At 48.4% G+C, this 27,192-nt stretch overlaps 1 protein-coding gene across 5 annotated transcripts in view; it reads left to right on the top strand.

Annotated features, from left to right (window-relative positions):
* SLC7A2 (solute carrier family 7 member 2) overlaps window positions 1-27,192 on the top strand; it is a 129,773-nt gene that overhangs the window by 68,223 nt on the left and 34,358 nt on the right. For all 5 annotated transcript variants that reach the window (XM_088478753.1, XM_088478754.1, XM_088478752.1 and 2 more), the window contains 2 exons: window positions 3,951-4,346; window positions 7,842-7,997. In XM_088478753.1, the coding sequence (XP_088334879.1) occupies window positions 3,971-4,346; window positions 7,842-7,997 (532 nt within the window). In that variant the 5' untranslated portion in view covers window positions 3,951-3,970. The remainder of the gene's footprint in view (window positions 1-3,950; window positions 4,347-7,841; window positions 7,998-27,192) is intronic.

Consider the following 27,192-nt stretch of genomic DNA (forward strand, 5'->3'; position numbering starts at 1 on the left):
TAGAGTATCCCTTGGATCTGTACGTAATCAGCCCTATTTAGCGTATTTACTGGTGACATTTCTAATGTCATTGAAGGAATTGTGTTGTGGTTTGTTGTTGCAGATTATGTACCAGGATTGGCACGCCTGAGTTGTATGACTGATGTTCTAGGTAGATTTGAGAAATGGCCATCAATGCGTCTCAAAATTCCAAGCGCTGAATATAGTATTAATGACACAATAATAATATTGAGGTGGAAGGGGATCACTGAGTGACTATTTCAAGTGGCTTAAAGGTTGTCAGACAATATAGTAAAGCAAATGGGTCAGTTATGTTGTACAGGAGGTTGCAAAGGAAGAGAAATTAGCAGAAAGTGAGAGGGGTACGAATACTGCTATATAGTTAATTAGTAAAACAATTTCATAAATACATTAGAAATTGAATAAAAAAGGGTTGCTAGAACAGTGCATGGTCTACAGGTGCCCTGGCCAACCAGAAAAGGCCTGACATCACAGTAAGGAGGCGGAGGCAGGGTGTACCCGTGCATATTGTGGAACATGGAAATAATTTATAAAGATCGTGCCATTGAAAATGAAGGGGCTCATGATATGGGATCCGGTCAGACTGTCGATATGGATTCAGATCGACAACCAATATGTCCATATATCAAAAATGTCAACATGTTTAAAATTGAGGACATGTTAATAATGTCGACATACAGTTTATTTGCTTTTTTTTAGGGTTAGGGTTTGGCTAAAATAAGCAAAAAAACTGTGTCGACATTCTAAATGTCAATTTTTCATACCACACCCCATGACATTGCCCTATTGTGCTTACATGCATCTTCCCAAATTATTATGGTCCACTTTACTGTAGGAGGCTATATGGGGAACTGCACCACAGTATTTTCCTATTTTTAACTTAACTTTAAATCATTCCAAGACAGATGCGCTGTTTACTCATTAATGTATATGGTTATACAGCATAGTTTATAGTAATGCATGCCTGCCATCTGTCCTGATTTTCGCTGGACAGTTTTGACACCTCTCTAGAAATATTGTGGTCTTGCCAGATTGGTTTGTGTAGTTCAGGGGTGGGGTCTATCCCTCTTTTACAATAGAGACTGTTGGGAGGTACATATATATAGTGGTGTTTTAGGGCCACACATACCTTATTTGGCCACATTTAAGCACAGACAACACATGGTCTACATCACCAAGGTCCAGTGGACCCTGGTGTGGTGGTTTCCTCTGCCTTGCAGGCTGTTACACCTCTGTGGTGTATGACTCTTCCTTTTTGTTATAATGACATGAGTATATTGTGGTTGCTGGCATGCATATATATTGCATGGTCTGGGAACTGTTTACAATTATCTATCATGTCTACAACTATTTCTCCCATTCACTATATAAAATGGTATGCATTCAACATCCCAGCGGTCTGGATGCCGATGCTTACCTTACTGGCGCCAGAATACCAACGCTGGTCAGAATCTCGACGTCGGGATCCCGACCGCCGTGATGCCGAAGATATGTAGCTGGGTGGGGGGAAGGGGTCAGGTTTAGGAGTTAGAAACTAGGGGGAGTATTAGGGTTAGACACTAAGGGGGGAGGGTTGTGTTTAGGGTGCGTGAGGGGAAGGGTAGGTTTAGGCACTAGGGGGGAGGTTAGGTTCAGGCGCCAGGGAGGGAGGATTAGGATTAGGGTAGGGAGAGGGGGCAGGTTAGCATACCGACCACCAAGTGCTGGTATGTTAACCCTGTCGGGATCCAGGTGTTCGGATTCTGACCGCCTGGATCCCGTCTGTCGGTATTCCATACCGATTCCATTTAAAATGCATGAGTCTGATGATTTATACAGATGTTGTTACACAGAGGCGTAACTAGATATTTGAAGGCCCATAGCAAGAGTTTGTAAGGTCTCCAAGGGTGGAAAAAGTATATAACCAGTGGTGGCTCCAGAGGTGGGGCTCTAGGGCAGTCCACAGTCCAAATAGGGGAGCTACATCAACTGCCAGTGAGTCCAGCCTGGTGATGATTGGCAGCGTTTGGGGTGGCATTTGGTGTGGCTCCCCTGTTTGGATTGTGGACTGTGTTGAAGCCCCACCCATGAAGCCACCACTGTATATAAAACATGTAACTTTGACAAGGAAGATGCCCCCCCCCCCCACCCCCCTCAGCTCTGAGCCCATAGCAGCTGCACCACTTGCACCTATGGTACTTACGCTCATGTTGTTACATAATTGTTATTATTTACTTGCACTATAGTGCTTATGTCATCTCATACACCTAAGGCTAGTACTAGAAATGAGGCTGCATTATTGTGATCTTTCACATCTTATAGCTTTGCGTACAGTGGCAGGAGACATTTGGTAGGCAGATCCAAAACTCTTGAGCTTGTTAATCATATCTGCAGTAATATCATTGGTTCCTAGTCAACAAGAAGGTTGTATTCTCCAATAAATTACATCTACTGTATAGTATTTAGACGATGGGCACATTTAACACAACAGATTGAGAATATAATCAATTCAGCCCTCTCCAGGATTTGTAAAAATGTTCTCAGCAGATTATGCTTTTGTTTTCTGTAAATTGTAATAAACAGTACAGATAGACTGTATAAATGCTTTATATCAGTACTTTTCCTCAAGGGACAAACCCTTGCAAAGACAATACATGCTGTGTAATTTAGTGTAGTTCTAATGCTAACAGGGCCATGAGTTCTGTCAGCAAGTCAACGTTGAAACAAGTTAGTGTGGAGAACAGAGATTTGATTCTTAAACTGGGTACACACTAGGTCGACAGGTCAGCCAAACCGCCGACCTATCTGACGATTGGTAAGTGCATGTACATTTACCAATCGTCTGTCCGATGTGTCGGGCCTGACATCACAACTTGGTGGGCATTGAAACTTGTCCGTCCGGTTTAGCTGTCATTCACCGCCAGGTCCCTGCAGCATGTGTACGGGTGATCAACAGGTCACCCGTACACACCAGCAGATGCACCTATAGATCTGCAGATATATCGGCCATCTGCTGTGCTGCACAGCCAATGTGATATGTGCAGTCTCCGACACGGGCCCCCTCCTCTTTGCCCGGCGGCTGGCAGCACACTGAGCTGTGTGCGGCCAGCGCCGGAGTTATAGACTCTGGGCACTAGAGTGTGCCCAGAATCTATAGTGTATGCACAGGGCACCGGGAAAATGGCCGCCACGGCCATTTTCCCTGTACTGCGCATGCGCAGACGATGGTAAAATGCCAGCCGCGGCCATTTTCCAGTCGTTTTACAGCGCCGGACCTGGGACTCCGGAGAGGTAAGTGTGCTATGGGTGCAGAGTGTGCGGTGCGGGGCCCCCCTGGACCCAGGGGCCCGTGTTCCCCGCACACCCTGCACCCATTGTAGATACACCCCTGGTGATATGTCTGTGAACAGACATATCGGGGGTACACACTCACCGATGTGCTTGTGATATATATCGACCATTCGATTGAACGGCCGATATATCGCCCAGTGTGTATCCAGCTTAAAACAAGTAGTAGATTTTATTTTATTAATCTGCAACAGACTGCTTTGGAGATTCAAACATATATAGATTTCCTGCTACTAATGAACCAACATTTGACACAAAGATTGCTTGATTTATAGTGGCAAAATAAGTAAAATAATAATTAACTCTTCTGAAATCAAGAACTATTCTGACTTCATGTCAACATATCCATACAATACTTATGTGGTAGGTAAAATTAAAATACACATTTTAGCTTTTTGCTAATTGCAATATAGTTAAATGTTGCAATACATTTTCATTGAATAAATGTTTAGTGTTTAGTTCTGTTGTGATGCCCTCCCTTTTATTGCATGCGGTGCAAGCTTGGGTTATTGCGCTATATCTAGGTAAATGTCTTAGGTAGAGTATGTATATATAGTGACTACACCTCACTTAGCAGCTTTATCTTTTCGTCCTGCTTACAGACAAGAAGACAAGTGTCATCATGGTGCCCTGCGGACCAGCATTGACCTTTGCGCGATGTTTACTTCGCAGGAAGATTGTAACATTGGACAGTCTAGAAGATTCCAAGCTATGTCGCTGCCTTTCCACTGTGGACCTGATCGCTCTGGGAGTTGGGAGTACCCTTGGAGCTGGGGTCTATGTTCTTGCTGGAGAAGTGGCAAAGTCAAACTCTGGACCTAGCATTGTGATATCTTTCCTTATTGCGGCATTGGCGTCTGTAATGGCAGGCCTCTGCTACGCGGAATTTGGAGCCCGTGTGCCAAAGACTGGCTCAGCGTACCTGTACACATATGTCACTGTTGGGGAACTCTGGGCTTTTATCACCGGCTGGAATCTTATTTTATCATATGTCATAGGTAAGCACTTTGCACACAGTAAAATGGGTTATTTTTACATTTATCTGCTGCGTTACCTTAGAGGTATTTTTCTAACTGGTCATTTGTGATACTGATATATTGAAAAGTATATATTTTTTTCATTAGCTTGTACATTATTGCTTAACATTAACATAGTTTGCTTATAATTCACTCCCTAAATTATATATATATAGTAAAATTCACTGAGCAGTTCTCTGCAGGACCGGTGCTACCCTTAGTCTAGGGCTCTGACATCTGGGGGAGCCGCTGAGGCTGCCTAGTGCAACATATGTTGAGAATAACATATAGGGAGCCTAGTTAGAAATCTCAAAAATCTTTCCTTTTAGAATATTGAGTTTATTTTCCATTTTCTTTAAAATATTGCTTTGGTGAGCAGCAGCTGTATGTAGACATACTAAGGGGTATATTTACTAAAGTATAGGTTTTTAGAAGTGGAGTTGTTGCCCATAGCAACCAATCAGATTCCAGTTATTTTTTTCCTAGAAGGTGCTAGATAAATGATAAGTAAAATATAATAGGTTGCTATGGGCAACAACTCCACTTCTATAAACCCGCACTTTAGTAAATACAGATGTGTCCTCATACATCTAGCCTCTTTTCGTGCAAATTTTTACCTTCAAATGCATCTTATTCGCACAGTGATGTGAATAGATAGCACAAGCAGCTTCTGCTGATTAAAATGATATGCAGCATGCCTATGTTCTGTGAGCGCCTGTGGGTGTATCTGCATGTGAAATGCTACGTTACAGTGTCAGCAGCTGTAACACTGTAACGTAGCGTTTCGTATGCAGATACACTCACAGTCGCACACAGAATATAAGCATGCTGCATATCATTTTAATCAGCAGAAGCTGCTTGTGCTATCTATTCACATCACTGTGCGAATAAGACACATTTGAAGGTTAAAAGACGCCCGAAAAGACAATCAGCGCTACCGAATCAAACAGAGCTCCCGCGTTATGTGTAGCGTGACTTGTAGCGCACGGTGGATAGCTGTGTGTGGACACATCTGTATACCCCTGAGTGTCTATTGCACAATGCTTAGCTATTATTACCAAACAGGGCAGTGACCCTTACAACCAAAGTAGCAGAAATGGGGTGTGACAGGGCTTTCTCACATAATTCAGTGAGCGTGAGCCATACAGACCTTGTGAAGCTGTCTCCTGCACCGAGGGCCACCATCAGGGGGGGACTGCCGAGACTGGACCCGGGCCCGGACACTCGACAGAAAGTGTGTGGGGGGGCCGTCCACTCCTACCGCTCGCTATTACCCCTTTGTATGAAAAGTGAAAGGGGTCCCGCTTCTACCAGTGTGCTGCGACGACAACCCCCGCGGCCTGTGCAAAAACAGTGATTGACGGGATCAAATGCGCCGACCACTCCTGCCACCTGCCCGCTTGCTGGGCCGTTCAATAAAGTTTTTTTTTAACTTTTCAGTCAGCGTACGTGACGTCATGCTTATTTTGTCTCACAATTTATGTTGGTAGCCACGCCTTCACCCCTTCTATCCCAGAGACACTAGTTCTACACTGAGTATATTTTTTATTATTATTATTTTGAAGAAACTACAATTCCTGTGTATTGCTAACATTGAAATAGCATTTTTTTTTTAAAAGTTACAGTAACAAGTATGAGGTTAATAAAGAGACACATTGGGCCTGATTCATCACTGATCGCAATTGCAACATGTATGCAGATCGGCTGATGGTGTGTACTGCGCATGCGTATGCACCGGAGTGCGTGTGTGTGAGTTAGCATTGTGATAGCACCGCGATCTCGCACGCAGATATAAAGCCATCGCAGAGTGAGTGACGGGACATCAGCGTTTGGAGGTGGTGATGGGGGAGTGGTCGGAGTAACGCAGATATGCCTGTCCGTACGAACTCCGTTACTTGGGCGTGCATAAAATCAGCCATTGCGACAGCATACGCAGCTTAAGTATTCACTGCGTGCAGCGAGGTTACCAATTTCTGAGTAAGGTCAGACCTGCTGTAATTGTGCATGAGCAGCCGATGTTACTCAATGTTACTTATATATATGCAGGGCTGCAAGATATTACTTATGTGAGATAGTGGTAGTGGGCATCTCTATGCTGGCTGTGCGATGGCTTTGCGATTGCAGACATTAGCATATTTTCACAGCAGACCTGCGTGTGTAATCGCAGCTGCTATCGCAATAGCGATCCGTCATGAATCAGGCCCATTATCTGTAAGGGTCACACACAAAGATGTGAGGTAGGCTGAAGCTTTGGCCATGTGCGCTGAAAAACCTTTGTTATTGGCTGTGCTCATGTACGCATGGTTTTCGACCATTACTGTGAGAGGAAATAAGGAGCCCAAGGAAAATCAGGTGCATGTGCTAGGCCCCAGAGCTCTGGCTTGTGAGAGGAGTACATTAGTATATGTTTTGTTTAAGCGGTAATACAGCTTTAAACAGGCTGCAGGTTGGCTTATAAAGAATGTTTATTTCATTAGGTCAATTTTGCAGTGATCAGAGGTTTTATATCCATGTTCATTCGTTTGGTGTTTCCCTCGTGTAAAACCTACTTATGAGATACACAACCTCATCATGAGATACACAAGCAAATCCACATTTAGGGGGAGATATATCAACCCTTCCATAGAGGACAAAATGATAAATTATCCATAGCAATCAATCAGCTGCTAGCTATAAGTTTGATACATCTCCTCCTCAGTTATTTAGCACAAAGAGAACACCAGAACTGGTTGGAAACAGTGGCGTAACTATGGAGGGTGCAGGGGGTGCGGTTGCTACGGGGCCCGGCGGCTTAAGGGGCCCGCCAGCCCAGCGATCGCACCCCCTGCACCCTCCATATGCCGGGCGCTCGCTGAGATTGTGTTACCAGCGGACGCCCGGCTCCTAATCAAACCTCCGGTGGCAGCCGGAGGACGGAGCTCACTCCGTCTTCCGGGTCCCGCAGTGCACTATGGGAGTGGTCATGACGTCACTCCCATAGTGCCGAGGAGCGGGCGCTGGGGCGGACGTCGCTTCGCTTCACAGGAGCAGGGATAAAGATAAGGTGTTTTTTTTGTGTGTTAGTGCGTGCGCTCGGGGACAGGGGGGTTGGGGGTTTCAGCTACTGGGATCTCACTACAGGGGGCAGCTATAGGGGGCTCACTACTGGGGGCATTACAGGGGGCTCACTACTGGGGGCATTACAGGGGGCAGCTACAGGGGGCTCACTACTGATGGCAGCTACAGGGGGCTCACTACTGGGGGCATTACAGGGGGCTCATTACAGGGGGCTCACTACTGGGGGCACTGCGTAAGGGGCACCATTACAGCGGGCATTTAATGTTTTAGGGGAACTACTATGGTTATTGTGTAAGACCTAAGTTAGGGGGGCCCCTTAAAAATGTTGCTATGGGGCCCAAAAAGTTCTAGTTACGCCCCTGGTTGGAAATATAAAAAATGATAACCGTCCCATAAAACTCCAATGTGGTCTCTTTGCAGGCACTTCCAGTGTGGCGCGAGCATGGAGTGGTACATTTGATGAACTGCTGGGGAAGCAGATTGGTCACTTTTTTAGAACATATTTTAGGATGAATTCTACTGGATTGGCAGAATACCCTGATTTTTTTGCAGTTTGTCTTATACTGCTTTTGTCAGGTAAGAATATACAAAATGTGAAATTAACTATGTGCATAAAATAATTACAAATGACACCTCATAGTGTACTGTTAGCAAGATTTTTATACTTAATAATGACAAAAATATTTAAACTAAATTATTTCAGCTCCTGTAAAGAGACCATCCATTTTTTTTTTTTATATAGAAGCACAAATACTAATTTCTCTTTTGTCTGGGCTGGGGGACACTGGACCATGGGTTGTAGGTGGGAAGACGTGGATTTGGCACTAACACTGAGATCTATAACTCCTGTGGAGAGAGGCACGTTTTTTCAGGGATGCTCTGCAGCCCCAGTTTAGAGATTTTTTCCTTTATTTGTAATGTTATGTTTATTTTTTACTATAGGTACTGTGCGCTGCTTATAGCAGCACACAGCTGGAGTGTTCCCCCATTCCACACACTCCGGTCTCTGAAGAGGCCGTCTGGGCCCGGGGATAGCGCGCTGCTGTTACCTGGTAAAGGTGCAGTCAGTCAGCGTGGTCCTGGATGGCGGGCGCCATCTTGCCGGGTTTCTTGTCGACGGCTCCTGTGGGGAGAGCGCTGACTACAGAGTGACCTCAGGTGAGACCTACAGCAACACCACACTGGACGTGCTGTTCTTGGAACCTATACAGTGTTGGGCCTGGTTAGTTCTTGGATGGGAGACCACCTGGGAATACCAGGTGCTGTAAATAATTGCGGGTCAGTCCGAGTGCTTCCCCACTGAGGGGAGTAACACTTGAAGGAAGGAGCAGAGAGGCTCGCTTCAGTATGACAGGGAGGAGGAGCCATGGCTGCTGGTTCCCCCCGCTCTCCAGTGGCAAAATGCAGGCTCCCAGGAAGTTTGATCACAGCTTTTTAAAGGACACAAGCCTGAACAGCATGGAGGCAGGACAGAGCAAGCTCCTTTCCCTCTGCAGCGTACAGCTAAGTAATTTTCAGTATTACTGTAATCTGTTTTTGTGCTTGTTTGGAGTGTTTGCATATTCATTGCCACTTGTTATATTTTTTTTTCTTTTCCGGGCAGACAGCTGCGGCAGGGCAGCGCAGGAAGGGGGGTGCTCTATTGACGGACAAAAAGTCCACAAAGGGCCAGGACCCTACTATGGCTATATTTTTTACATGTGCCCAGTGTCAGGCTAAATTGCCGTGTAGGCAACTGGATGCAGGGGCTTTGTGTATGGACTGTCAGCTGGGGCCCACGTGTGCGCAGCCAGCTGGGGGAGCCACTCTGCTTACGGAGGAGCTGGCATGGGCTCAGGCTATGAGCTGTTCACTCGTGACCTCGTGACGTTGCTCCGCTGTAGAGAGGAATTACCCCAAGCAGCGCCAGCGCCTGTTTTGCCCTCACCGCCAGCTGTTGCAAGGGGTGGTTACCAGGGTTCTGATCCTCCTTGGGTCCATACCATGCAAGGCTCTGCGATAGGGGTTGAGAAAGTATCGGCCTTTATGGAAAGCTTCTTTGAGGAGTCTAAACTACGCACTACGCATAAGCGTCCACCTCCATCCAGTGTCTTGTTGGAGTCAGATCCCGAGGGGGAGGAAGAAGAGGAGGGGGAACTCCAAGAGGAGGTTCTGCCCGACGAGGAAGATTCAGACTCTGTGTCAAGTCAGGGCATAGGGGACCTTATTATGGCAGTACGACAGTCTTTGGACTGTCTGGACCTCGACACCTCAGCTAGGGCGGAAGGGCCATTTAAGCAGAGGCGTAAGAGGGTCATTTGTTTTTCAATGTCTCAGGATCTTTCAGATCTGGTAGAGGAAGCCTGGAAGATCCCAGATAAAAAGAATGCTACTCCTCGTAACTTTGCAGCCCTTTATCCCTTTCCACAGAAGCAGGTCGCTAAGTGGGAGCTGCCTCCAAGAGTGGATGCGGCTGTGGTTCGTTTAGCAAAGCACACGGCTCTGCCGGTCCAACGGGCGGCCTCCTTTAAGGATCCGCTGGACCAAAAATATTTTCAGGGATGCCTTAGGAGTATTTTTATGGGCGCCAGAGTGGTTATTCGCCCATTATTGGCATCTGCATTGGTCTTTCGAGCCATGGAGAGATGGGGTCACAAATTAGTGGCAGGCCTTGACGGTGACTCATCCAGAGAGGACTTACTGGTACTGGCGGAATGGATACGTGCGGCTGCAGACTATGTGTGTGAGGCCGCACAAGATGGAGCGCAGATTTCCTCTAGAGTCTCAGCCATGGCAGTCACGGCACTGAATTTAAACGCGCTCTAGAGTCTCTGCCTTTTTGTGGAGGCATCCTGTTCAGCTCTGAGCTTGATACTATTATATCCAAGATGAGAGGTGGAAAGAGCACTTTTCTGCCTGTGGTGCCCCAGAAGCTAAAGGGCTCACATTTCCGAGTCTTCCATTCCTCCTTTTGAGGAGGGGGAACGATTAGAGGTCAGGGGGCCCAAGGACAGTCTTTTTTCAGTAGGGGTTCTGCCCCCCGGGGTAGATTCTCCGGCACATTCAGGCGCCCGTGTGCTAGAGCATCTGAGAAGCCGAGTACCTGACAGGATCACAGCCCATCCAGTCTCAGGGAAGGTAGGGGGCCATCTCCTTTTCCGTGACAGGTGGGTAGCTTCGGGAGTAGATGCCTGGGTAAGGGGCATTGTCTCCCGAGGTTATGTGATCGACCTAAGGGGACAGCCGCCACAACATTTCTTCGCTACAGCATTACCCAGGGAGCCGGAGAAGAGACGGGCCTTAACCTGGCTATCAGTTCCCTCTGTTCAGAAGGGGTTATAGTTCCTGTTCCACAGTCTCAACAGGAACAGGGGTTTTACTCCACTTGTTCCTAGTCCAGAAACCCAACGGCACTTATCGTGCGATTTTGAATCTAAGAGTTTTGAATGCCAGCCTGTGGGTGGATCGGTTTCGCATGGAGTCGCTCTGATCAGTGATCCAGGGTATGTCGGCAAATGAGTTTTTGATGTCTATCGACATCAGAGACGCATATCTCTACATACTGATTTGGATGGGGCATCAGTCTCTACTCAGGTTCGCAGTCGGAAGAGCCCTATTACCAGTTCCAGGCTCTGCCGTTCGGTTTGGCTACAGCTCTGCAGGTCTTCACAAAGATCATGGCAGCAATGGCAAGCTTACTGCATTCCGAGGGGATAACGGTGATTCCCTATTTGGATGATTTGCTAGTAAAGGCAGATTCCGCTGGCCAACTTCAGCTCCACCTGGATCACACAGTGCAGGTGTTACAGCATCATGGGTGGATGCTGAATCTCGAGAAGAGTCACCTCAGGCCATGCCAACATCTGATGTTTTTGGGGGTGATCTTCGATACAGCATTGGAAAGGAGTTTCTTTCCCGAGCCCAAAGCCCGGGCCCTTCAGGACTTATTCAGGAAAGTGCCGTCTGCCCCTCGACCATCCGTTTGGCTGGGCATGAGGTTACTAGGCACAATGGTCTCTACCTTCGAGAACATCCATTACGGCCGCTTCCATTCATGGATTCTCCCTCCGGAATTGGGCGGGCCGCTCAGACGACCTTTCTTCTCAGTTGCTAGTTCTGTCAGACCGCACACGTCAGTCACTTCGCTGGTGGCTGATTACTGATCACCTTCTCCAGGGTCGGTCCCTGGTGACTCTCAACTGGATTATTGTCACCACAGACGCAAGTCTCAGAGGTTGGGGAGCGGTCGTCATGAGAGAGACCTCGGGCCATTTATCGAGCACTGTGCGGGGCTCAGGCCCTCCTGGCGGGCCGACCAGTGAGGATCCAATTAGACAACTCCACAGCAGTGGCATATGTAAACCAACAGGGCGGAACCAAAAGCGCACTTGCCATGGCAGAAGCAAGTCTCATTCTCTCTTGGGCGGAGACATTCCTCCTGGCAATTTCAGCAGTCTTCATACCGGGGTGGAGAATTGGGTGGCAGACTACATCATCATGACTACGTTCCTGCCATGGGAGTGGTCTCTCCACCCGGAGGTTTTCCAGCAGCTGGTCCAGAGATGGGGGCTGCCAGAGGTGGACCTGTTGGCACCTCACCACAATTTCAAGGTCCCTCCGATTTTGTGCAAGGTCCAGAGATCCTTTGGCATTTGCAGTGGATGCCATGACAGTTTCCTGGAACTTCCATCTGGCCTACATTTTTCCTCCAATTCCCATGTTACCAAGAGTACTCCATTGAGTCAGGGAGCAGCAGAATTCAGTCATCCTAGTGGCTCCAAACTGTCCGCGCCGGTTGTGGTTCACCACGGTTCTCAGGCTAGCGACAGGGCCAGGTTGGAGTCTGCCACTGCGTCCAGATTTTCTGCTACAGGGGCCATTCTGTCACGAGGGCCTACCTCAGTTGGCTTTAATGGCCTGGTTGTTGAGACCGGGCTCTTGAAGGCCAGGGGTTTTTCCCCTTCAGTCATCAGGACCGTGCTCCGGGCGCAAAAACAGGTTTCCGCGCAGAACTACTGTAGTGTTTGGAAAACCTATATTGAGCAGTGGGGAGTACATGCTGTCCAGTTCCGCCTGCCAAGGTTTTTAGCATTTCTGCAGGGCGGTCTGGAGGTCGGCTTACGGCTTCAATCTTTGGAATCCATGGACCTTCAGTTCATAACGTGGAAACTAGTTTTTCTGATGGCCATTGCCTCGGCTCGGCGGGTCTCTGAGTTGGGGGCCTTGTCCTGCCCACCATTTCTTGTTTTCCATGACGATATGACTGTGCTCAGGACGTTTCCTTCTTTTCAACCGAAACTGGTTTCATCTTTCCACTTAAACCAGGAGATTGTTTTTCCTGTTTTCTCATCTTCAGAGTCCTCAGGGGACCAGGACGATCTATCACTGTTGGATGTTGTCTGGGCCCTACGCATTTATTTAGACAGAACTTCGATCTTACGTAAGACGGACTCTCTATTGGTTCTCTACGATGCCCACAAACTGGGCTTGCCAGCCACAAAGCAGACCATTGCAAAATGGCTCAGCTCAGTGATTTCAAGGGCTTACTCAGAGGCGGGGCGCCCGGCACCAGCTAGGGTGTTGGTTCATTCCACTAGGGCCGTGGCGGCCTCCTGGGCGGCACGTCATGGGGCCTCAGCTGAACAGGTTTGTCGCGCAGCTACCTGGTCCTCTGTCCACACATTTCTGCGGTTCTACAGGTTTCATGTTTTTGTCCCCGAGGAACGCCCATTTTGGGCGTATAGTTCTCCGGTCGGGCAGTCCGAGCGTTACCTCCCAAGGGGGCGGCTTTTGAATATCCCATGGTCCAATGTCCCCCAGCCCAGATGAAAGAGAAAATAGGATTTTTGGGTACTTACCGTTGAATCCTTTTCTCTGAGTCAGGCTGGGGGACACTGCGTTCCCTCCCTCACGCACAGCGGTATTGAGTATGAGTTATGACTTTGGGTCGTAATGACCGTCAATTTCATTTTTATTTTTCGGAGTGACAGTGTCACTGAGTATTGCTTCTCCTTACCAGGCACTTTTTGAAGTTGTACTGAAGTCAGGGGTTGCAGAGGGGAGGAGTTATAGATTTCAGTGTTAGTGCCAAATCCATGCCTTCCCACCTACAACCCATGGTCCAGGGTCCCCCAGCCTGACTCAGAGAAAAGGATTCAACTGTAAGTACCCAAAAATCCTATTTTAAATAAAGGATCTCAGAAAACTACTAAATATGCCATATACATACAACTGTTCATGCGCATAATACAGTATATTACAACCATAGGGCATGATTCAGCACGGATCGCAGCTGCGTAAACGCACGCAATGAATCTGAGAAAATATGCTAATGTCTGCCACCTCTCAGCCAGCATAGAGACGCCCACTGCTGCCTTCTCACATCCGTAATACCTCAGAGAACATCGGCCCGCCCCTTTCGTAGTGAGTCCCGGAGCGAGTGCTTTTTGCAAGCGGGTCTGAATCAGGCCCACTCTTCACTGTGTCTTTGTAATGTATTATACTTTGTGCTTATTTTCCACTCAACAATACTGTCAATGAAATTGTCATAGGTATCAATCTCTGAATGACGTATTAGAAAAACAGTATGGGACCACTGTATGGATGAACAGGAGGCAGTTTTGCGGATGCAGATATGTCCTTCCTCGTTTATCCTCCCTGCGTTATAAGTTGCGTTACACAGGGCGTCCTATTCGAAATGCGATGTGAATAAGACGCACAAGCAGACTTTGCTGATTAAACTGATATGCGACATGCGAATGTTCTCTGGGCCTGATTCAGACCCGCTCGCAAGCGTTATGCGCTCGCAGCAGATCGATGGTTGTGCATGCACAATGCGCGTGCGCAAGCCCCGTAGCGAGTGAGAAATTCACTCGCTCCAGGGCTCGCTACAAACGGGGCAGCTGTCGATGTTGATCGACAGCTCGCCCCGTTTTGTAGGTTGGGTGGCTGGACAAACGGAGGCGTTCCTGTGATGTCAGTAGTGAGCTTCCGGCTCTATTAGAGCAGGGAGCTCACTGGGGCTTGCGGCAGACGAAACCTAACCACAAGGGTCTCGTCGCAAGCCCAATGGTCGCGACCATCGCGACCATCACCTGGCCACTCGCAAAAGCTGTGGGTGGTCACCCACAGCTTAGTGAGCAGCCAGGAGGTCGTTTTTTTTTATTTTTTGAAAAGCGGCTGCCCTGATTCAGAGCGAGCGCTCACTTTTTGCGAGCGGCTCTGAATCAAGGCCTCTGTGCAATCGAGTTTGTAAAATCATCACAATGGAACGTGGTGTGGAAAACAGTCGCTGACCCTGTAACGTAGCATTATGTATACAGCTGCAGTCACACAAAGAAGATACACATGCCACATATCATTTTAATCAGTAAAATCTGCTTGTGTGTCTTATAACCATCGTATTGCAAATAAGACACATTTGCTGTGAAAAACACTCATGTAAATACGCTCGGCATAAGTAAACATGCATGGGACTAGGCGCGACTAGAAGGGCTGTTTAACGCGACTGCAGCAATAACATCGCAGGACACATCTGTATAGCATGTTTTGCACTGAGGGGGTCATTCAGACCCGCTCACGAGCGCAGGACGCTCGCAAGCGGGTCGATGTTACCCCATTGCGCATGCGCACGACGGAGGGAGCTCCGTCGTGCGCATGTGCGAGACCCGGACAGCGACAGCGACCCGAGTCTCGCACCAAAGGGGGCATGCTGTCTATGGTGACTGACAGCACGCCGCCTTTGGTGGGCGTGCCGGGGCATGGCTGCCAGACGGAGGCGTTCCCATGGGAACGCCTACCGTCTGGGTCCGGCCCCACTGACATCACTAGTGATGTCAGTGGGAGTGATTTTGGCTCTGATAAAGCCAAAATCACTCCAGGGCTTGCGGTCACCGAGACCCTACCGCAGGGTCTCGTCGCAAGCCCTATGGTCGCGATGGTCTTGACCATCGCGACCATCTTTTTGGCCGCTCGCGTATGCTGTGGGTGGTCACCCACAGCTATGCGAGTGGCCAGGAGGCCGCTCCATTTTTAGGTAGATGGGCACTGATTCAGAGCGAGCGCTCTGGTCAGAGCGTCCGGCTCTGAATCAGGCCCTGAGCACGCTTTGGAGCTATCTATACGCACATTTGTGCAACACAGTCATACAATTCGGTTCAGTGGCGGAACTAGAGAGTGGTGGGCCCAGGTGCAAGAATATGCTTGGGCCCCCCCTGCCCATTTCCACTACCCCTCACTGCCCCCCAGTAATTAAATCCAGTGTCTGTCCACCTGTCCAGACTTGTTTTTACACCACCCCTCACTGCCCCACCCAGTCATTTAGGGGTCTATTTACTAAGCAGTGTTAGGAGACAGAGTGAAAAGTGATAAAAAAGTGATAAAGTGCCAGCCAATCAGCTACCAACTGTCATCTCACAGGCTGTGTTTGAAAATGACAGTTGGGAGCTGATTGGCTGGCACCTTATCACTTTCTTATCACTTTTCACTCTGTCTCCTAACACTGCTTAGTAAATAGACCCCTAAATCCAGTCTGTCCAGCCCCAGTGTGTCAGCCTCATCCTCCCCCCCAGTGTGTCAACCTCATTCTCACCCCCAGCCCCAGCGTGTCACCCTCATTCTTACCCCCAGCATGTCAGCCTCATTCCCGCCCCAGTCTCATTCTCCCCTCCAGCCCCAACGTGTCAGCCTCATTCCCCCCCCCCCCAGCCCCAACGTGTCAGCCTCATTCCCCCCCCCCAGCCCCAGCGTGTCAGCCTCATTCTCCCCCCCAGCCCATAGTTGCCTACCCTCCTGCTTTCCGCGGGGCACTCCTGGTTCATTGTAGAGTCTCCCGCTACCCCGGAAAATGAAATAAATCCCCCGGATTCCTCATTTCTCTATCGGGAAACCTGACTGCGCATGCGCGAATCCGGATGTGATGGGGGCGGGTCTGGATGAGAGGAGATGGCCACTTCAATAAACAGCAGTGCCGCAGGTAGAGGGTTAGGGTCCTTAAAAAGGGCCTCGGGATTACACGGGCTGCGTCTGATAATGCCCCACACTGCACTGCAGGCAGCAGTTCTGCCCGGGCGGATCCTCCAGTCACAAAGCAGCAGGAGCCAGGGATTGGGGCAGGCAGTCGGGGACTCCCTGCAAGTTCTGCAGCTCCGGTCACACCCGCCTCTTCCCCCACCCGCGGCGGGGGCGGACATGGCAGATGACCCTCCATTCGTGTTAAGGTGGCTGCACTTACAGCAGGTGGGTGAGCCAGCTCCCAGCGCTCCGCAGTTCCCGGGGTCCATGAGAGCAGGGTGCGTGATGGTTGATGTGACAGCTGGTCCTTCTCTCATTGGCTTTCTTGGCTGTCATTCAGTATATGGGCGGGGTCGGCTGCTAGCCAGGAATGGACAGCACAAGTTGGTGAGGGTATGGTCAGTGGTGTGGGGAAATGTCCTATGTGTGTGTTCTATTATATAGAGGACTAAATATGTATTGTCCTTTAGTCATTTATATGCTGTGCTCTAGTCATGTCTGTACTGTCCTATAGGCATGCATGTACTGTGGTATAGTCATGTCCTCAGTCATGTATGTAGTGTTCTATAGTCATGAATGGACTATTCTATACTCGTGTATGTACTTTCCTGTAGTCATGTTAGTATTTTCTATAGTCATGTATATGCTGTTTCATAGTCATGTCCTATATAGTCATGTATGTGCTGTCTCATACTCTTGTCTTATAGTTATGTATATGGTACCTTTTATCATCTTTATTTCTGTACCTCAACATACATTCTCCAGCCACCACCAATATTTAGTTACCATAGGTGAACGCTTGGCTCACATGTTATTGGAGTGTAGTGGGAGTCTCGCAGGGGTAGTTTCGGACTCAGACGCAGAACCGCGCGCATAGGGCTAGTGCCAGTGGACTGCCACTGTAGGGCGTACCCATGGGTGTAGCTAGGCACGCCATTTGGGCGGAGCATGGTACACTTCCACGACAGCATTGACTTTAATCTCCCTGAAACTAGTTTTCCAAAGTAGGCAAGTATGCCCCAGCCCCAGCGTGTCAGCCTCATTCCCCCCAAGCCCCAGTGTGTCAGCCTCACAGCCTCATTCTCCCCCCCCAGCCCCAGTGTGTCAGCCTCATTCTCCCCCCCAGCCCCAGCGTGTCACCCTCATTCTCACCCCCAGCTCCAGCGTGTCAGCCTCATTCCCCCCCAGCCCCAGTCTCATTCTCCTCTCTAGCCCCAATGTGTCAGCCTCATTCTCCCACCCAGCCCCAACGTGTCAGCCTCATTCCCCCCAAGCCCCAGCGTGTCAGCCTCATTCTCCCCAAGCCCCAGTGTGTCAGCCTCATTCTCCCCAAGCCCCAGTGTGTCAGCCTCACAGCCTCATTCCCCCCCCCAGCCCCAGTGTGTCAGCCTCATTCTCCCTCCCCCCCAGCCCCAGCATGTCAGCCTCATTCTCCCCCCCCAGCCCCAGCATGTCAACCTCATTCCCCCTCAGCCCCAGCATTTCAACCTCATTCCCCCTCAGCCCCAGCATGTCAGCCTCATTCCCCCCCCAGCCCCAGTCTCATTCTCCCCTCTAGCCCCAATGTGTCAGCCTCATTCTCCCACCCAGCCCCAACGTGTCAGCCTCATTACCCCCCCAGCCCCAGCGTGTCAGCCTCATTCCCCCCCAGCCCCAGTCTCATTCTCCCCTCTAGCCCCAATGTGTCAGCCTCATTCTCCCACCCAGCCCCAGGGTGTCAGCCTCATTCCCCCCCCAGCCCCAGCGTGTCAGCCTCATTCTCCCCAAGCCCCAGTGTGTCAGCCTCACAGCCTCATTCTCCCCCCCAGCCCCAGTGTGTCAGCCTCATTCTCACTCCCCCCCAGCCCCAGCATGTCAGCCTCATTCTCCCCCCCCAGCCCCAGCATGTCAACCTCATTCCCCCTCAGCCCCAGCATGTCAGCCCCATTCTCCCTCCCCCCCAGCCCCAGCATGTCAGCCTCATTCTCCCCCCCCAGCCCCAGCATGTCAACCTCATTCTCCCTCAGCCCCAGCATGTCAGCTTCATTCCCCAGCCCCAGTATGTCAGGCTCATTCTCACCCCCCCCCCCCCCCGCCCAGGTCCAGCATGTCAGCCTTATCCCCTCCCCAGCCCCGGCGTGTCAGCCTCATTCTCCCCCCCCAGCGTGTGTCTCAGCTTTGCGCCCCCTAAAAAAAAAATACCACCGCAGTCGCCGCCACTTGCTTACCTAGTTTCCTTGGCTGCTTCTTCCTCGCTGCTCCTCTCGGTCCGCGGCTCGAGTCGATCTCTCTCTCCAGCATCCAGGCTCCTTGTTATGACACGGCGCGCATGACGTCACGCGCGCCGTGTCATAACATGGGGCTGGGCCGCGGCGGGTTTAGGTCAGGTCATGTTAGAGCCGGAGTGGCCAAAGCATGCCCACTCCAACTCCAACCATTTTGTCTTAATGGGGATCGGGTCGGTGGGCAGCGGCGCTGTCAGATGCAGGTGGCCATGGCCCCTGCACCACAGCGGGCCGCGGTGCGAGGCACCGGCTGCGCCGCCGCTAGTTCCGCCCCTGATTCGGTTACATCTCCACTTGCAGCTGAAGAGTGATAACTGGGTGCTAACGGAGTGTTTGTATGTAGGCTGAGATGAGAGCAGTGACAATAAAATTGCAGCCTATGCAGAGTTGTGTATATGATCTATTTTCAGAAGTATTTTTTGCACCAGGGATAGGGCTGGTGCAAGTGTGAACTGATACTTATGACTGCGATGAAACCAAACGTACAGATAGGTGCATTCAGGTCGCAGAGATGCGTACGATTCTTCATGCAAGTAAACGCATTTGTTTCTGTGCGTGTGATAATGGAGGAATTATTATGGTTGTCTGCACCAGTCCCTATAATTACTGAATAATATTTAGTTTTTTTGAAGTGCTAGCAATTTAATTGTAGACTCATAATTCTGTTTACATTTATTATCAAATTCAAGCTGTAGTAGCTGAGAAACGTATCTTTTTGCTTCATTAAGACTTGAAAAAAAAAGATTACAGAGAGTTTGATAGACATGTTCTCTTGCAGAACTATGCATTCTGTATGATATTGAAATTCAAGGAAAGTTTGTAGCACATGATCTTATTAAGGTGCCTGGCCATGGAAATGCAGTTGGTTTAATCTCCTGATAATGAGGAGAATGATTGTCTTTGAAATGTTGAGTCTATAAAGATTAAGCAAGCGAGAGGACGCCAAAGGCCACACACCTGGATCACGGCACTGCATGACATTCATATACTAATATCCCCAATGCTCAGCTGGCACAAAGCGATTCAGCTTTGGGAAAAGAAATGGCAAGTAACTGTGCATCTTGGTACAACCATGCTGCGCTGCAGGTGGCGCAGATGTAAAATGTGCAGATAGATTTAGATTTGGGAGGGGTGTGTCTAAACTGACATCTAAATTGATGTGTAAAATTAAAGTTGTGCAGTATTTGTGAGCTATATGCAAAAGCGGCCAGTATTTACCCCACATGCAAAAATAAAGTGTATGTATTTGCACCGAGAGGGTTAATACCACTAGGAAAAGAAAGACATTCAACTCGTCTCAACCCGTTACTATTACTCGAACATTCGGCAATCGAGCGAGTCCCGTGATCGGGCCGGAGACCAAGCAGCCACGGAGGGATTGACTGGGTGCTAGCAGGCGGCCCCTGCATCATCTGCACCCTGGTCTTCCCGAATACGGATTGGACATATCTAGCAGTACACTGTTATTTTCATCTGATTGCTGTAAAGCTCCGAAGCTACCTAACCAGGCGAGTTACAGTTACTATAATTACTTGTATCTATTTGGGCTCACCGCTTTGCAGACAGGTAAGAGAACTTGCCTGTGTATATGGGCTGTATATTACATTTGCTGCACAAGTTTGAAGTGAAGTAACACACCCACCAAGCATAATTAAAGGACTATGGATATTGGATATCTCTGATGTGCATCCTAGCAGTAATACATTATACAGTTATTAATATTCATCGACCAGCGATTTATTACTTGGATACAATTTATAAATTTTTGCATATTTTTAAACAATGTATGTCATGTTAGTAGGTTATGTGTATCTTACTGTGTTATATTTCAAATTGTTCATTTTAAGAGAAGCCTTGATTTTGTCTTGTTCATTCAGACAGGTGCTACTAAAGTTACAATTATTTATACATCATATATCTATTACCAACCAGAATAGCGCAGTCCAATAATGTTGTTATAGTATATGTTTAAAGTGGACCAGTTGGTACTGGTAGATGGACTAGCTGCATTTAGGGAAGAATTCAATATAAATTTTTTAAATTAACATTTCTTATAGCGGAGCGCAAGGATATTGGATACTAAGTAATTAGTATCCAATAACTATTTATTTGTGTATTTGCACCCTTGCATCATGGTTTGTCTAGGTTCACAGTTCTGCTATACCTTAGTCTATTCCCAAAGGTAAATCAGGCCCTATGTACAGTGGTGTGAACACGTTTTTGCTCCTTCCTGATTTCATCTATTGTTGTGATCTTCAAAAAAAAATAAAGATGTCTATGCCACCAATGTAAATATGTATTGCCCCTCTAGACTTAACTGGTTGTGGCACCTTAAGTATCAACAACTGCAACCAAACACTTAAATGGAGATCAGTCTTTCACATCGTTGTGGAGGAATTTTAGCCCATTCTTCTCTGCAGAATTGCTTTAATTCAGCCACATTGGAGGGTTTTTGGCAATGAACTGCCTATTTAAGGCCCTGCCACAGTATCTCAATTGTATTCATGTCTGGACTTTGACTAGGCCACTCCAAAACCCTAATTTTGTTTGTTTTGAACCATTCAGAGGTGGACTTGCTCATCTTCTTTGGATTGTTGCCTTGCTACATAACCCAATTGTGCATGAGCTCAGGGGAGTATTAAGAGAGGAGTGGGCCCGTGTGCATTCCCCGTCCGTGGCCCCCTCCTCTCTCCCCGACGCCTGCCCGCCGACTGAAGGCTGACCGCCAAAGGCCGCAGCATCAGAAGACTCTGGGCACTAGTCTGTGCCCAGAGTCTACTGCTCATGTGCAGGTCGCTGGGAAAATGGTGCGGCCGCCATTTTCCCAGCGATTTCCTTACTGCGCATGCGCAAAACGCTGGAAAAATTGCCGCGGCGGCCATTTTCGGGTGTTTTGTGCAGGGCTGAGGCACCCGATGTGGGACCTCAGAGAGGTAAGTATTAGATAATATGGGTGCAGGGTGTACTGATGACTAGACATTCTTCTTTAAAAATCTGGTACAGAGCAGAATTCAAGATTTCATCAATTACGACAAGTTGCCCAGGTCCTGAAATAGCAAAGCATCCCCACACCATCACACTACCTCCGCCATGTTTGACTGTTGGTAAGAGGCATATTTACTCTCTCGGAACCTGCAGGAGGCTCCCAATTTTTCGGGTTGTCCCCCGGGCACCCAGAAGAGTGGGTGCTCCTCCCGAATCCCACCCACTTCCTAGTGAATTGGATAGGATGGAGAGAACAATACATGGAATTGCGGACCGTGATGAGGGGGCGGGGCCTAGTGATACTATTCTACACTAATATAATTGTGTCATTTTGGCATCACCCCCTATTCATAATACATACCATTCACTGCATTGTGCCCGTGAGGGAGTGGTGCCTAATGATGCACTTAGTCCATCCCTGTCCCCATCACAGGGCACCTGTATCTGTATTTCTTCTTAAATGTTTGTCTAGATTCTTTCATGACTTCCGGTGATGCCTTCTTGGAGCAATGTCGGTAAGTCGGCTACTCCTGGGAAGATTCACCACTGTTCCAAGTTTTCTCCATTTGGATATAATCGCTCTCACTGTGGTTATCTGGAGTCCCAGAGATTAGAAATGGCTCTTTTTTTTTTAACCCTTTCCAGACTGATATACTTTAATAACTTTTTTTCCCATTTCTTCTGGAATTGCCGGATTGCAGCATACTTTGCTGCTTGTTGGGATCTTGTAGCCAACTTCACATTACTGGAAAGATTCTATTTTAGTGATGTTACAGTAAGTGCGGCGGAACCGGTGGGGTGCCGGCATCGACAAATGCATACACTTAGTGCATGCTGGGAGCGACAGCATTCGGATGCAACTGTATCGGCCGTCGGACCTGCATACATTTTGTTGCTTTGCAATGGAACTGGTCTTTTGCCACATGTTTTTGTTTCTAAATAAGTTGGATGAGCATGGATCAACACTAATTGTCTGTGCTTCATTTACTGACACTGACCCTTTACCTGTACCGTGTACATGGTTATCTGGATTGAGCACATTTGGTCTCTTTTTTTCTTCCATACTAGATCATGTTCAATACTTGCCATCCTTACCTGGACATCACTGAGCATATGGTGTATTGTAAATGTTACCCTTCTGTCAGTGGTGTAATGGGTATTTGGAGCCCAGGGCAAATTTAAAAATGAAGGGCCCCCCCCCCATATGTGTGCGCTTGGTGAAAAATGGATGTGGTCACAAGGAACGTGGTCACTTAAAAATGGGGCGTGTCAACATGACACACACACCTTTCTCGTCACTCTGAACATTCCTTTCCATTCCATATGCACCTTAACCCCAGTAGTGCCCCTTATACAGTACCCCCAATATGCAATGTCCCCAGTAGTACTCCCTCTTATGCTGGACCCTAGTTATGCCCCTTATACAGTACCCCAGTAGTGGTCCCCCTTATGCAGTGCCCATTGTAGTGGTCCCCCCTATGCAGTGCCCCATGCAGGGCCCCTTATACAGTGCCCCCAGTAGTGGTCCCCCTTATGCAGTGCCCCTTATATAGTACCCCAGTAGCAGTCCCCCCATGCAGTGCCCCCAGTAGTGGTACCCCTATGCAGTGCCCTGTATATAGTGCCCCCAGTAGTACTCCACCCCTATGTAGTGCCCCCAGTAGTGGTACCCCATATGCAGTGCCCTTTATATAGTGGCCCTAGTAGTAGTCCTCCCCTATGCAGTGCCCCCAGTAGTGATCCACCCTACCCAGTGCCCCTTATACAGTGCCCCCAGTAGTGGTCCTCCCTATTTAGTGCCCCCAGTAGTGCAGAGACCCTTGTGCCCCCAGTAGTAAGCCCCTTATATAGTGCCCCCAGTAGAGGTCCCCCCTTCCTGATGCAGTGCCTCCAGTAGTAGTTCCCCCCCAGTAGTGCCCCCAGTAGTAGCCCCCCCCAGAAGAGGTAACCCCCAGTAGTAGTCCCCTCCCCCCCTCCCAATTAGTGCAATTAGTGCCTCCAGTAGAGGTTTCTCCCCCCGCCCCTCCCATTGCAGTGCAGACACATACAAGTAAAAAAAGAAAGAAAAAAAAAACTAACCTGAATCCCCGCTCCGGCTACTGCTCCCGCCACCATCCACACGTCAGTCCTCCCAGGCTGGCGCGCTCTGCTTTATGGGAGAGACATCATGACGTCTCTCCCATTACCCACTGCAGGAACCGGAAGGCGGAGCTCGTAAGTGAGCTCCAGCTCGGCTCTTGCAGTGGGCGCAGCAGCAGCATTGGCTGCTGAAACTCACACATTGCCGCAGCGCTGGCGGTGATCTGTGTGTAAAAAATGCACCAGCCTGAGCCCGCCTCCCACCCTCCGCCTGGTGCTATTGGATAAGCGCTCAGGGGGAGGGAAGGGGTGCGGCTGTGCAGCACAGGACGGCGCTGGACGCAGGGAAGCCTAGCGCCAATCCTGTGTAAATATGTAGTGCTGACCACACTCACTGCGGTCGGCACTACACTGGCTAACTAGGACGGGTCGGTACCATGGCCGGCGGCCTTGCCCTAGTTACGCCACTGCCTTCAGTATCCTTCTAATGATTATCATCACATTGCCACATCCACTGTATTATCATATTCCTCAAAATAAATACTTGCTGACAGTTAATACAGTAATATTAGATGTACTTGGTTTTCACCATAGCTCGGCTCTCTTGTATTTTTGAAGCAGCTGCTTTTGCGAGTCATGGGTTTGAGCTAAAAATTTAAAGCATCTGGCATGTTTTGTGCTTAATTTGAATGCCGTTTTCACAACAACTGGGATCTGATATATTGAAATATACAGCAGCTTTTGCAAGTCACCGCTTCACAATGGGTTTGAGCTAAAATATAAAGCATCTGCGTGTTTTGCACTTAATTTTAAGAAAAGTATGACAGGTAGCCTGACTGCTTAGAGCGAATCAGCGGGCAGCTCACACGGAGGCGCCTGCTGATTGGCTGGCAGCTCCTGCAATGAGAGGGCTCACGTCCCGGTCATTATGTTAACACATACCCTTTCTCCTGTCCGGGTGGTTTTGCGTGCCGTTTTTTTTTTAACTCTGTGGATGCCTATATAGAATGAAGAGGACGTGATCTACGCTAGGAATAGGTGAGTATGGAATTTTTTTTTACAGGTGTCGTGGATTCTACTGGACAAGGGCATGTGAACAGCTACAGGGATTATAGGGGAGTATGCATGAATGTGAGTGTGCATGTATGCTTTAATAAAACTTTACTTTCTTTGTGTCTTGTGGTTATTTTAATACATCTTTGGCAGGTGAACTACAGGTACCAGCGGCCCCTTAATGCCCACGAATTGTGGTACTTGTGGTTCTCCAAGCACCAGCATGTGGGGGAGGCTTGCTGGGACCTGTAGTTCTCCAGCAAAAGACAATATTATTAAATCTATTTCTTACACAACACTTTAATACCCCTTTTACAACAAAGTCCCGGTCTCACTCGGAATTTGGACACGTTTCCAACACGGATCAGACCCAGGACAGACCTTTTTACACTGCGGCACCAACCCGGGGTATGCCCGGGTCAGCACAGCTCACACCGGAGCCGGGTCTGTAGTGACTCAGGTCTTCCAGCATTTCAGTGGACGCTTGGAGATGATGTAATCTCTAAGCGCCACTAAAGCTGGCCAATCGGGTAGCATGCGGCACGTCCCGGGTCATTGTGACTTGGATTTCGACTTTTACACTGCAGGGTGACACGGGATCGACCCATGCCAAACACTGCAAGCTACCCGAGTTTGATCCCCGGGTCACTGGACCTGGGCGGATCCATTTACACTGACAAAAATCCCAGGTTGATGCGCGTTCACGTGCAACAACCCAGGATTTTCATGTCAGTGTAAAAGGGGTATGTCAAAAGCAACCCGGCACCAACCAGCCGGGGATAGTGCCAGGCTGTCAGCCCAGGCTTAGGGTGACCTGAAGAGGGGGACCCCACTTTATTGGTGGTTCCCCACCTCCCCAGGGATCCGCTGCCTGGGCTGACTAGCGGTCTGGTGTAATGCTTTAGTCAGGGGACCAAGGGAAAGGGTTCCCTGGCTGTGGCATTACACCCCCGCTAGAAAGAGTCTGGTGCTAGTTATGGAAACTACAGGGGACCCCTACTCATTTTGTCCCCTATATTTCCACAACGAGGACTAGCTCAGCAGAGTCTTATGCTGGTTCATAGAATACAGGAGAATCCTACGCTTTTTTTTACTGTTTACTTTTTTTTTACACACAAACATGCATGGATCTCACATATCTGTAAATCTTTCTGTGTAACTCAGACCTGCTCAGACTAGGCTCGCTAGCCTGAAGCTGGTCTTTTTTTCCTGAGTTTTCAGGCAGTTAAACACTCGCACTCTATTACATTGCCTAACTTGTATGCTCACAATGGCAAAACATCTGGATGCGTGTTTTGCCATTGCGAGTTGCGGGGATGTGTGAAATATGCGAGTTAGCATGTTCTCGCAATCTATTACATAGGGTAGTTGTAAAAAATGTGTGATTTTAGCTCTATACTCAGACATTTTACAAACTCTGACCCTATTACATCTGGCCCCATGTATTGTCTGAGTAGTATATGAACACCTGTACGAATAATGACAGGAGCAGGAAGATTTTGGATTTGCTACTACAGTAGTGAAATAAGGGGCATATGGAGGCGATATGGGCAATTTGTACAATGAAAAAAAAAAACAACCTGAACCCTGTTGCTTTATGTTGCCCACACTATGATTGGCCTTATTCTCCTGTGAGCTTAAATTATGTTGCAAGCTTTGGGAGAACTTTTAATAGATCTGTAATTTGATTAGTGATTTATATTCGGCTGAATTTCAACATTTGCTGGATGTGACAGGAGAAATAGCCATTGAAAAAAATCACAGGGGGGATAGGTAAGCATCTCAGAAAGTGTGGGGGGCCCAGACATGGCATCCCCTCCATTGTGCTGTGCGTGTTTAGAGACCGTAATTACATCTCTCTTTAATTATTATAATGCTAGTTGAATCTATCGCTTACATCTCTCTATTACTTATAATGTCACAAGCATTTGCAAGGACAGTAGAGACATATAAAAAAAAAGTCAAATAAATAAAAATAAAAGCATAAAATAAATGTGTAAAACAGAACATGCTGAAAGGCAAATGTTCAGTTTGTAATAATGACCCTGCAGGTCTTACTGGCTCCTTTTTTTTGACATTTTAGAAACAAGCTAAGTAGAGCCGCCGTGTGCCAAAAATAGGTAATGGTTGAAGTGTTATCCCGTATTGGGAGAAGGAGGGGGGTTAGTAATGTTTGCACAGGATAGGTGCAACTGAGCACATAGCTTAAAGTATGAGTGAAACACTGGAATCTAATCAGTGCCAAAAATGGAATAAGCATTAAGATAAGGTGGCAGCTGGGAGGACGCGGAATGGACACAGAAAAAAAAGCAGTGACCTCAGTTTCCTTTATTTAGTTGTGTGGAACGTATAGTATGTGCTACACTTTGTTTTGTGGTCTCCCTCTGTGCAGACTATAA

The sequence above is a fragment of the Taudactylus pleione genome, unplaced genomic scaffold (genome assembly GCF_031769625.1).
Source record: "Taudactylus pleione unplaced genomic scaffold, aTauple2 ptg000218l, whole genome shotgun sequence".
Classification (NCBI taxonomy): domain Eukaryota; kingdom Metazoa; phylum Chordata; class Amphibia; order Anura; family Myobatrachidae; genus Taudactylus; species Taudactylus pleione.